The sequence below is a fragment of the Macaca thibetana genome, chromosome 9 (genome assembly GCF_024542745.1).
Source record: "Macaca thibetana thibetana isolate TM-01 chromosome 9, ASM2454274v1, whole genome shotgun sequence".
In the NCBI taxonomy this organism is placed as follows: Eukaryota; Metazoa; Chordata; class Mammalia; order Primates; family Cercopithecidae; genus Macaca; species Macaca thibetana.
In genome coordinates, this window is record NC_065586.1 from 60,335,092 (window position 1) to 60,348,457 (window position 13,366).

Below are 13,366 nucleotides of genomic sequence, written 5' to 3' on the forward strand. Positions count from 1 at the left end.
TCCCAAATGTGTGGTGGTGGGTAATAAATGTTAGTTAGATTACTCTCTGTGTTTTGTTTAAAACATGATTATATTCTCATCAAAATGGTCTTGAATATTATTTAACCCTGATTTCACTGTGTTTAGTCTTAGGGGCAATATTCATTCTTTCTCAGCTACTTTTTACCTCCTTGTTAACTTTTTTCCCTCTTTTATCACAGTTTTGGGCTAGTTCTTACTGACTTTTCCTTTCATGCAAATTACTTATAAGTAAAATGACTGAAATTTCTTAATCACATTATATCCTATAAGTGGTAAAAATAATAGCATGAATGCTAGCATAAGAGTTTTTAGGCTCCCCCAACCCAGATTATTTTCTATTGTTAATAGTCAAATATCACAGATGTGTTCAAAGGCTTTCTTGTGCACCTTCCCTTCTTTAGAACTGATGACTGTTCTGAACTTGGTGTGTATCCTGTCATCTTTTTATAAACTATCACATATATTGTCCATTGTATTGTGTTTTTAAATTTTACGTGAATAGTGCATCACACCCTATGTATCTTTCTACAACCTTTTTTTAACCTAATATGTTTAGTAAATTTATCTATGTTGATCACATTCATCTTACTGCTTATATGGTATTGTATAACATTATTTATTCATTCTTCTGGGGATGGATGTACATTTATATTTTATCCAATTTTTTGCTTTATCAAATGAGGTTTGATACATCCTTGTTGATTTTTTTGTGACCATGTACTTATGTGCAAGAGTTTCTCTTAGGGTATAAGAAATCATAGGGTATTTGGTTTTTCATCATGCTTACCAGATGTGGCCAGATTGTTTTCCAGAGCGTGTATTTATACTCTCACCAGCATTGTATGAGAGTTCCCATTTCTTCATATCCTTGCCAGCTCTTGGTTTTGTCAGACTTTAAAAATTTTAGCAATTTGGGTGTGAAATGGTGGGGGTGAGGGAGGAAGGATGGCATGTATTTTAAATTTTCTTCAAACAAAAAAGAGAAATGCTTAGTGGATTTATATTGATGCCACATCACTGCTTGATTAGTTTCATCTGTTTCTTTTGCCGCTTTGAGCCTACCTGTTGAAATGCTTTGTTGATATTTTCATGTAAAATCTGATAGGTTATATACATTTCGACATCAGTGTTGTCTTTATAGTTCTTAAGGACTTCCTTTAGTTTTCAGATTGTTTGTTCCCAACCCTGATTTGTTGAATAGATCCGTATCTGCCAAAGATATCATGCTTTTTTTTAAAGCTGTGATTTTTTTTTTTTAGGGGGTGGGGGTCAGTAATAGAAAATGTCTTACATAAAAATTCAATTTGCTTCATGTGAAAGTTGAATGTTCACCCTTCTGGTCACTTGCATCACTGTCCTGGTAAGTTAATAAGGTAACTGCAGCAAGCAGCAGATTCTCCAGACATCTCTGGAGCTCACTCAGCTATGAGTGTACCACACTGCCTCAGAGGTGGGACATTAACTTCTAAGTATATGCATTTTAAACATAATTCTCCCTTACAAATTAAGTTTTGATCCATTGAGTGTTCTTGTGAAGTGCAAGAATTTTTGAATTACATGTCTCTCTCAGTTTAACGGATGAACCATAAAAATGTATTTCTTTTTCTTTTTTTCTCTTTTTTTGACATGGAGTCTCACTCTGTTAGCCAGGCTGGAGTGCAGTGGCGCAACTCGGCTCACTGCAACCTCTGCCTCCTGGGTTCAAGTGATTCTCCTGCCTCAGCCTCCCAAGTAGCTGCGATTACAGGTGCCTACCACCATGCCTGGCTAATTTTTGTATTTTTAGTAGAGATGAGGTTTCACCATGTCAGCCAGGCTGGTTTCCAGCGCTTGACCTCAAGTGATCTGTCCACCTCAGCCTCCGGAAGTGCTAGAATTACAGGCATGAGCCATTACGTCTGGCTAAAAATGTATTTCTAAGTAATGTTTTTCCTATAGTGCCTGTGATATTATAGTTTCCTTTTTCTTTCTTTTCTTTTCTTTATTTTTAAAATTTTTTTTGTGACAGGATCTCACTCTGCTGTTGCCCAGGCTGGAGTGCAGTGGCACAATCACAGCTCACTACAGCCTCAACCTCCCAAGCTAAGGTGATCCTCCTACCTCAGTCTCCCGGGTAGCTGGGACTACAGGCACGTGCCACCACAAGCAGCTAATTTTTGTATTTTTTGTAGAGACATGGTTTTGCCATGTTGCCCAGGCTGGTTTCGACCTCCTGAGCTCAAGCAATCCACCCCCCTCAGCCTCCCAAAGTGGTGGGGTTACAGGCAAGAGCCACTGTACCTGGCCTGATATTATAGTTTCTACTGTGACAATAAATTAAAGGACTGTTTTTAGTGTTACTTTCAGTTTGATTTATTATATTCAATTTGGTATGTTCGTGTCTGTCATCCCTACCTCTTCCTTTGAACTAAAGGAATTTACAACTTGTTTCTCATCAAATTCAGTTTGCTTTTTTTTTTTTTTTTTTTTGAGGCGGAGTCTTGCTCTGTCGCCCAGGCTGGGATGCAGTGGCACAGTCTCGGCTTACTGCAAGCTCTGCCTCCCAGGTTCACGCCATTCTCCTGCCTCAGCCTCCCGTGTAGCTGGGACTACAGGCGCCCACCACCATGCCCAGCTAATTTTTTTTGTATTTTTAGTAGAGACGGGGTTTCACCATGTTAGCCAGGATGGTCTCAATCCCCTGACCTCGTGATCCGCCCGCCTTGGCCTCCCAAAGTGCTGGGATTACAGGCGTGAGCCACCGTGCCTGGCCCGGTTTGCTTTTTATATGAAGCTTTTTACAGTCTCTTTCTGCCCATACCACTTTCCTTATTTCACTTTCTTCTTTGTTTTCTTGCCTATTTCTTATTCTCATGTTCTCTACTTTGGAAACAGTCTTCCTTTTCAAATACTGCATTACTTTTCATTTATTTTAAAAATCAGATTCCCAGGCAGTCTGCCTTTAATGTTGTTAATACAGCAGTAGGTAAGACAAGCAGAAATACTTTACCAAAGCAGAATAGCTAAAGATATTCTACTATCTCTGCCATGCTTGTTGAAATAATGTTACCAGAATACCCGGTTATGTAAAAAAATATTACTGGTGTTATCTGAATGGATTAATGGCATACTATTATCTCATGTGTTTTGCATGTGCCTAAGAGAAACATTTATAATTGCTGCATTATGAGCTCATCTTCTCAGTTTACTGGTTCTCGTAACTGAAAAAATAATAGCATTGTCAAAATTTAATATGCATCTTTCGTTTCTGGAACTAAGTCATGTTAAACTATTAAGAAGTTAGTTTCTTAGCATCTGCTATTATTGGAATGTGTCCCTCCAAAATTTAGGTGGTGAAATTTAATGGCCAGTGTGATAGTATTAAGAGGTGGGGCCTACAGGAATGGGATTTAAGGCCCTTATGAAAGAGGCTTTATGCAACCCCTAGCTCTCTTGCCCTTCCACCTTCACCATGTGAGGACATAGCATTCTTTCCCTCTGGAGGATGCAGCAACAAGGTGCCATCTTGGAAGAGGAGAGCAGCCCTCACTAGACAATTGAACTCGCTGGTGCCTTGAATCTTGGACTACCCAGCCTCTAGAACTGTGTGAAATACATTTTTTTTTTTTAATAAATTATCCAGTCCTCTGTTACTTTGTTATGGGAGCACAAATGCACTAAGATAGTATCCTTTCCTAGAGTGGAAGGCGGGATAGAGACTTATTTAAGGGAAAAACATCAAAATGTGGGTCTTCATCTTCATTTTAGGAGTATGCTGATAATCAGTTACTGTCTGTAAGTGACTAATGGGGGGTCAGAAAAAAATGCAAATGGAGGTGATTGATTTGAATATTTGATTATATTGGGTCATGTGATCCTCCAGTGCCTACACCTCCAAGCTTGGACTCTGTTTGATACTGGAATTCAACAGCTCATTGTCAGACGAGGGCATGCTTTTCTGTAGTTTACAAATGTCTGATCATTAACAAAACGTGCCCATAACTTTACTTCCTTTTGATTTATTTCTCATGAATTCCTTTTCTGTTAGCATCTTTTTAAAAACATATGTGACCACCACTGGATAGGTTATAGCTAAGTCTGGTTCTGGCCATTTTAGTGACTCTTTGAAGTGTATTCAATCAAAATTTATTAAAGAAGCCACCAATGTGTTTGTTTCTCTACCAGTTTTCTTTGTGATGTTACCAGACACTTAAAAAATGTATACGGTTTTATCTGTTTTATCAGAGAAAATGTAGGCTAGTCTGTCTTTGACCAGTAGTTTCTTTTAAAAACTACTCTTCTGGAATCATGACTACTAGTATAATATTGACTTAGTCTCAGAACTGTATATTCTGAGATAAATGTTTTTGGATAAGTAGTATTTTCTTGTCTAGGCTTGTTGTTATTTTTTCACATACCTGTCATTTTTTTTTTTTGATAGTGTCAGGGAACTATGTGATTTTCTGTATAATAACATAAAAAGAGCCCTGTAGGACATGACTTTCTCCTTTTTTCATTATTTATAAAACTTCTTTTATTATGGAAAATATCAAATATCACACACAAAAATAAAGGTAATAACATAATGAACCTATGCCATCACCAAGCTCCAGATGTTTTAAACATTTTGTCATTCTTGGTTTATCTACTCCTTCCACCCTTTCTTTTTGTTTTTGTTGGAGTATTTTAAGAGCAAATCCTAGACATCATGTCATTTTATCCATAAATAATTCAACACGCGTATCTAACTGATCATGTCTTTATTAAAAATTTTTTTTTTCGAGGCAAGATTTCACTCTGTCACCCAGGCTGGAGTGCATTGGCATGATCATAGCTCACTGCAGCCTTGGACTTTTGGACTCAAGCCATCCTGCTGCCTTAGCCTTCTCAACAGCTGGGACTATAGGTGCGTGCCACCACACCTGGCTAATTTTTAAATTTTTTGTAGAGATGGGCTCTTGCTATGTTGCCCAGTCTGGTCTTGAACTCCTGGCCTCAAGTAGGTCTTTGTAATTTATTTTTAATTTTTTTTAGAGACAGGGTCTCACTTTATTGCTCAGGCTAGAGTGCAGTGGTGGTACCATTATGGCTCACTGCAGCCTTGAACTCTTGGGCTCAAGTGATCCTCCTGCCTTAGCCTCCCAAGTAGCTGGGACTGTAGGTATAAAACACCTGCGCCCAGCTGGTCTTTTTAAAAAAGTAACATAACCACTTACTGTCACCCTGCTTAACAAATTGACAATATTTCCTTAATATAATTTAATACCCAGTCAATACTGTTTCTCTGGTGATCTCAAAGTTGTCTTTTTACAGTTGTATTTTTTTTATGATGTCTGTTAAGTCCCTTTTATCCCCTTTTCTCTTTTTTCTTTCTCTTTATGATATTGGTTAGCTGAGGAAGCCTAGTCATATGTTACGTGGAATGTTCCACATTCTGGAGTTGACTACTTGGTGGTTAACATGTTCCTTTAATGTCTGTGTTTCCTACACATTGGTTAGAACTTGAGGCTCAATTAGATTCAAGTTAAATTTTAAAATTAACTCCATAGGTGGTGCTATGGACTTTCTGTTGAACTGCATGAACCAACACCTAATATCCTGTCCCACTTTTTATGATGCTGATTGATGAGTGGAGTTCAGGTGATGAGAGCCTGATCCCTCCATATAAAGTTCTCCTTAAGTTTTATCTACTGGTTTTGGCAACCTTTGATGATCATTGCCTAGAACCACTATTTCATTAGGGTTTACAAAATGGTGATTTTTTTCATTCCATTATTCCTTTTACTTTTATTAACTGGAAGTCTATAAACAGGAACGAACGTTCCTTCATGAACCTCTTGGTTACCCTGAACTGTATATAGGAAAGGCAGGATAAGTCTATAATTAGTCTTCTTTATCAGTTTTCCGAGTAATGAGTTAGTGTCCTAGCCATTTTTAGTAGTGATATATAATTTTCATGACATACCATGAACCCATGGATTTTATTTTATTTTTTTGTATTTCAGCCTATTCAGTATTACTTCGATCTCAGATTATCCCATTTTAGGCCAGTGGAGAGCATCTTTAGATAGGCTTGTTTCTTTGAATTGACTATGTTATTAATCTTTGATAGAGAGGAAACTTCCTTGCTTTCTAGCACAGTTTTTTCCCAGGTTTCTTTTCTACTCCAGAGTAGCAACCAGGCATTTCTTTAATGAGCCTTGGTCCTTCCCCCGCCACCGCCCCTTAAGAGATAGGGTCTTGCCATGTTGCTCAGGCTGGAGTATAGTGGCTCTTCATAGATGTGATTGTGGTGCACTGCAGCCTGGAACTCCTGGGCTCAAGTGATCTTTGTGCTTCAGCCTCTTGAGTAGCTAGGACTACAGGTGTGCCACCCCTTGCCTGGCAAGGCTTGATTCCTTTGAACAGGGATGACATTTAAGCTGCAGAGTCTGGCTAGGTTCTAGGGGTGATTATTGCTGTCAAGTTTGTCATAAACAGAGTCGGGAAATATAAAGTTTATATTGTTTAATTCAAATTGAAAACCACAGGGTTTATATTTCTATCTCTTTTGAAAATTTGGTTCCTAAGGATATTAACATGATTATTCTTTTATTCATACTATTAACTCATACTATTTTAGTCATACTATTAATAACATTAAGACTACTGAATACAGTTTTTTTGCACTTTATATCCTTAAAATACATGACTCTAGATATGATCAGTCAAAATCTTGTTTTAAAGACGTCTGAGGTAATTCATTTCTCTTTGTGGCTATGCCCTTAAATGTTACACAGTTGGGTTCATTTATTTCATTTCCTCAGATTTTTAGGGATTGTCCTCGTTTTTTCTTTTGATTCATTATTTTCATTTGTTTGCTCGTTTTAGAAAGAATATCTTGCTCTATTGCCCAGCCTGGAGTGCAGGGGCATGATTGTAGCTCAGTGCAGCCTTGAACTCCTGGGCTCAAAGGATCCTCCTGCCACAGCCTCCCAAAAAGCTAGACCTACAGGCATGCATGTACCACCATACCTGGCTAATTTTTAAATTTTTTTAATTTTAAAATTTTTTTAATTTTATTTTTTATTTTATTACTATTTTTTTGAGATGGAGTCTTGCTCTGTCGCCAGGCTGGAGTGCAGTGGTGTGATCTCAGCTCACTGTAAGCTCCGCCTCCCGGGTTCACGCCATTCTCCTGCCTCAGCCTCCAGAGTAGCTGGGACTACAGGCACCCGCCACCATGCCCAGCTAATTTTTTGTATTTTTAGTAGAGACGGGGTTTCACCATGTTAGCGGTCTTGATCTCCTGACCTCGTGATCCGCCCACCTTGGCCTCCCAAAGTGCTGGGATTACAGGTGTGAGTCATAGCGGCCAGGCTTTTTTTTCTTTTCTTTTCTTTTTTTTTTAAATGAAGACATTGTCTCATTCTTTTGCCCAGGCTTGTCTTGAACTCCCTGGCTCAAGAGATCGTCCTGCCTTGGCCTCCCAAAGTGTCGGGATTATAGGCTGTAGCCACCATGCCCAGCCAATTTATTGTTTTAAATTATGTAAAACTTTTAAATTCTTTGACAGTCCAAACTAGACTAGTAAGATACATTAACAGAAATCTCACTTTATTCCTGTACTTTTCAACCTATTCCCTTCTTTTTTCTATGTGACCATTTTGTTAGTTTTACTATTTCCAGTTTTTTAAAATATAAGCAAATGTATGTCTACTCCTATGTTCTGTCAACATAAACAAAAGATAGCATACTGGCCAGGTGTGGTGGCTCACACCTGTAATCCCAGCACTTTGGGAGGCCAAGGTGGGTGGATCACCTGAGGTTAGGAGTTTGAGACCAGCCTGGCCAATATAGTGAAACCCCATCTCTACTAAAAATACAAAAATTACCTGAGCATGGCGGTGGGCGCCTGTAATCCCAGCTACTCGGGAGACTGAGGCAGGAGAATTGCTTGAACCCAGAGGGGGCATGGAGGTTGCAGTGAGCCATTGCACCACTGCACTTTCAGCCTGGGCAACAGAGTGAGACTCCGTCTCAAAAAAAAAAAAAAAAAGCATACTGTAAATACTGTTATGTACTTTGGTGCTTTAATTTATTGATATTGATATGCCCTAGTCATTACTTCATATCATGTATAGAAATCCTCATTTCTTTTTATAGGTACATGTTATTACTCTATTTTGTGGAGTTTCTACAGTTTTTTTTTTTTACTTACTGTCAGTAAAGGATGATTTATTGGGAAACTTATAGATGGAAGCATGGTCTTGGGCAGCAGCAAGACAGGTAGATCTCTGCACCATTAGTCCCCAGACCCATGACTTAAATGCCATAGGGAAAGGGTGTACATGCTCTATAGGGACAAAGGCAAGCTCCAGAACAGGCAAGAATGCTATGTGTGTCATAGCCTATAATTTTTGTGATAACATCAAGGTTGCTTTGCTCTAAAGGCAGGATTTATAGTAAGTACATGTTCTTACACTAAGGACAGCAAGTAAAGTAGAAATCAGCAGGCATTTGTGGGACTGAGGTTAATCAAAAGTAAACATGGTAGATTAGCATGCAAGATGGAGTCACTGTTGTCTTCACACCCGTCAGTTTCTACTTTATTCATCCTATTTCTTTTTGAGACGGAGTCTTGCTCTGTCACCCGGGCTGGAGTGCAGTGGCCAGATCTCAGCTCACTGCAAGCTCCGCCTCCCGGGTTTACGCCATTCTCCTGCCTCAGCCTCCCGAGTAGCTGGGACTACAGGCGCCCGCCACTTCGCCCGGCTAGTTTTTTTGTATTTTTTGTAGAGACGGGGTTTCACCGGGTTAGCCAGGATGGTCTCGATCTCCTGACCTCATGATCCGCCCGTCTCGGCCTCCCAAAGTGCTGGGATTACAGGCTTGAGCCACCGCGCCCGGCCGTATTCATCCTATTTCTTAATAGCCATCTAAAGATTGCCACCATGCTGCAGCGCGTCCCGTGACCATCCCCTTTCTTTTTTCCCTTAGTTTCACCCCATCAATGTTGTCTTTATTCACCTTTTTTTTTTTTCCCTAGACAGAGTCTCGCTCTGTTGTCCAGACTGGAGTGCAGTGGTGCAATCTGGGCCCACTGCAACTTCTGCCTCCCGGGTTCAAGCAATTCTCATGCCTCAGCCTCCCCAGTAGTTGGGATTACAGGCGTGCGCTACCATGCCTGGCTAATTTTTTGTATTTTCAGTAAAGATGGCCTTTTGCCATATTGCCCAGGCTGGTCTCGAACTCCTGAGCTCAAGTAGTCCACCTGCCTCCCAAAGTGCTCAGATTTACCGGTGTGAGCCACTGTGCCTGGCCCTTTCTTTAATTTAGACTGGCATTTATGTATACCATTTTCATTGTTCATCATTGTTTATTGTACCTCATTAGACTTTCCTTTTGGAATTTTCCTCCTTGAAACACATTCTTAAGATGCCCTCAAATGAGCTTTGTTTGGCTTGGAATTCTTTGTTTCCTGAATCTGAACTTTCATGCATTTTAATTTTGGAAATTTTTCTACCATTATCTCTTTAAATACTATCTTATCTATATTCTTTCTATTCTCTTCTTCTAGAATTCCAAGTAGACATAGTTAGACTTTAGTTTTTTTGTCTTTGTGTGTGGTTTGTTGTTGTTGTTGTTGTTTTTTAAGAGATGTAGTCTCATTCTGTCGCCCAGGTCTAGAGTGCAGTGGCGCGATCTCGGCTCACTGCAAGCTCCACCTCCAGGGTTCACGCCATTCTCCTGCCTCAGCCTCCCGAGTAGCTGGGACTACAGGTGCCTGCCACCACTCCCGGCTAATTTTTTTGTATTTTTAGTAGAGACAGGGTTTCACCATGTTGGCCAGGCTGGTCTCAAATTCCTGACCTCAGGTGATCCACCTGCCTCGGCCTGTCAAAGTGCTGGGATTGCAGGTGTGAGCCACCACGACTGGCCTGGGGTATCTTATTTGTTCATATTTTCTATTTTTAAATGTCTTATCATTTTCTCTATATCATTGAAATTATCTTTCTTAATGAAAAATGCTATCCCATTAAATTGATATATCTGCCTATATGTTTCCTTATTTCCTTGCTTTTAGCTTATTACAGTTTTTAGCTATAATATGGTTCAGCCACAAAAATCTGTTATACAGGAAGGTCCCCAATCCCTAGTACTAAATCTCAATGAAATAACTGAAAAATAGTAGTATTAAGTCACAGAGTTTAAATTCTTCTTTTCTCATATTGCTGAATTTCTTAAAAGCAAAGTTGCCAGTTTATATTGCTGCTTCCATCCACTATTAGGTTTTGCTGTTTAATGTTACAACATCAGGAGCACAAACTTCTGGAGTTGTATTGAACCGATTCCATTTCTTGCTTTTAAACATGTGACCTTGGGCATATTAGTTAACCTCTATTTTAGTTCCTCATCTGTAGTAAGATGGCTTTGAGGATTAAATAAGTGACAAATACTTGGCAGATAGTAAGACCTCAATAAATCTAGGCCATTATTTTAAAATATTTTTATTTGTGGTGGTTTTAATTTTTATTTCTTCAGTGATGAATGAGACTAAGTATTTTCTGAAGTGTTTTCTATTTATATTTTATCTCGTGTGAACTATCAAATACCTCCTTTTCTTAAAATGGAAGTTTCACTGCAGAAGCAAGTTGACAAAATAACACCAAAAGCACAAGTGCTGAAAGATTAATAAGTTGGACTTCATCATCACAGTTTCAAAAGTGCACCATCAAGAGAGTTGAAAAGACAACACATAGAATGGGAAAAATATTTAAAAGTCATATAGCTGAGCCAGGCACCCACAGTGGCTCACAACTGTAATCCCAGCAGTTTGGGAGGCTTAGGTAGGTGGATCACATGAGGTCAGGAGTTCAAGACCAGCTTGGCCAACATGGTGAAACCCCATCTTTACTAAAAATACAAAAATTAGCCAGCATGGTAGGACACGCCTGTAATCCCAGCTACTTGGGAGGCTGAGGCAGGAGAATTACTTGAACTTGGGGACAGAGATTGCAGTGAGCTCAGATCGCGTCACTGCACTCCAGCCTGGGTGACAGAGCGAGACTCTGTCTTGATAAAGAACTCTAACAGAGTGCAAGCAGTGGTGCAGTAATAGCTCACTGTAACCTTGAACTCTTGGGCTTAAGCAGTCTTCCTGCCTTAGCCTCCCAGCTAGCCAGGACTACAGGTATGCACCACAATGTCTGGCTAATTTCTAAAATTTTTTTTGTTAGATATGAGCATCTCATTACGTTGTCCAGGTTCATCTCAAACTCCTGGCCTTAAGCAGTTCTCCTTCCTTGGCCTCCCAAACACTGGATTACAGGTGTGAAACCATCATGCCTAGCCACCAAATTTTTTAAATGGGCAAAAGCTTTGAAAAGATAGTTTTTCCAAAGAAGATACACAAATGGAAGTAAGCACACGATAATAGGCCCAACATCATCAGTCACCAGGGAAATGCAAATCAAAACCACAATGAAATGCCTCTTCATACTCACCAGAACATCTATAATAAAAAAGAAGGCCAATAACAAGTATTAGCAAGGATGTGGAGAAATTGGAATTTCATATCTTGTTGGTGGGAACGTAAAACGTTGTAGCCACTTTGGAAAACAGTTTGGCAGTTCTTCAAAACATTAAGCATAGAGTTGCTATAGGACCAATCAGTTCCACTCATATATATATACTCAAGAAATGAAAACATGTTCACATAGATACTTATACACAAATGTTCACAGTAGCATTATGTCCAGAATAGGCAAATTTGTAGAGACAGAAAGTAGATTAGTGGTCGTTTAGGGCTGGGGCAGGGTGGGGAAGGTAATGGGTAGTGACTGTTAATGGTTACAGGGTTTCGTTTTGGAGTGATGAAAATGTTCTAAAATTAGATTGTTGTGATGGTTGCTCTACTCTGTAAATATACTAAGAACTACTGTAATTTTTCAATGAGTGAATTTCTGGTATTCAAATGACATATTAATGCTGTTTAAAAGAAAGAATCTAGTTGATATATTTACCTCTCCTTCCGTACATTCATCTCTTGCCCAGATTGTTGGTTAGGAGTGAGATAGATATATCTCATATGGTGGCCGGGCGTGGTGGCTCACGCCTGTAATCCCAGCACTTTGGGAGGCTGAGGTGGGTAGATTACCTGAGATCAGGAGTTCGAGACCAACCTGATCAACATGGAGAAACTCCGTCTCCACGAAAAATACAAAATTAGCTGGGCATGGTGGCACATGCCTGTAATCCCAGCTACTCAGGAGGCTGAGACAGGAGAATCACTTGAACCCGGGAGGCGGAGGTTGTAGTGAGCTGAGATTGTGTCATTGCATCCCAGCCTTGGCAACAGAGCAAGACTCCGTCTCAAAAAAAAAATATATATATATATATCTCTCTCTCTCATATGGTAATTCCTACCGTTAGAAAATAGTATGTTTCAACTTAATGGATGTTTCATTTTGGTATGATGGCTGATAACTTCAGTCTTGGGTTCTGTAGGTTCCGTGTCCCCTATTACCAGCTGTGTGATTCTTGTCAGTCTACGTTATATTATAGATTGTTCCTTTGTTTATGAAATTAGGGTAATTTTTGCTTATCCAGAGGATTATTGTGAACTTCAAATGGAAGTGAGACAGCATTTTGAAAGCTGTGTAGTCCTAAATAAAGACAGTAGTGTTAAGATTCCTAAAGTTCTCTGTATTTTCTTTTCATAGGAGTGAAACACAAATCTTTTCTAACAGCTGAGGACTGCTTTGAGTTGGGCAAAGTGGCCTATACAGAAGCAGATTATTACCATACAGAACTGTGGATGGAACAAGCCCTAAGGCAACTGGACGAAGGCGAGATTTCTACCATAGATAAAGTATCTGTTCTAGATTATTTGAGCTATGCGGTATATCAGCAGGGAGACCTGGATAAGGCACTTGTGCTCACAAAGAAGCTTCTTGAACTAGGTATGTTATCTGGGCCTAATTTAAGGTTATAGTTATATTGAGAGAGATATATTTTCTATGTGTGTCTCCCCATTTATATACTTCTGGTATTTTCTCATTTGTTATAAGTCGGGAGCTTTACTTGTTAAACATACATTATCCTCTTTTTCTTTTTTCTCAAAGTAAATGATGACTGATTTTTCTCACCTAATAGTGCTGCAACCGTGGTTGTGTTTCTCTGCTCTATATTCTCCAGGAATTTCAAAATTGAGGCTAATGTAACTAACTCAGTCAAAAATGTTTGTTTACCATGTTGCCATTTTAGATGTTAATCAGTTTCCTTTGAAGGGTGTTTTGTTTTATTGCATTTCATATTTTAAAATAAAGTGATTTAAAATAGATGGGCTCAGAATGTATTTATCAAATTCAAATGTTGGAAAAAT

At 39.2% G+C, this 13,366-nt stretch overlaps 1 protein-coding gene across 2 annotated transcripts in view; it reads left to right on the forward strand.

Annotated features, from left to right (window-relative positions):
• The window catches only part of P4HA1 (prolyl 4-hydroxylase subunit alpha 1), an 88,796-nt gene that overhangs the window by 24,988 nt on the left and 50,442 nt on the right, over positions 1-13,366 (forward strand). For both annotated transcript variants that reach the window (XM_050803625.1, XM_050803623.1), the window contains exon 6: positions 12,705-12,944. In XM_050803625.1, coding sequence (XP_050659582.1) covers positions 12,705-12,944 — 240 coding nt within the window. The remainder of the gene's footprint in view (positions 1-12,704; positions 12,945-13,366) is intronic.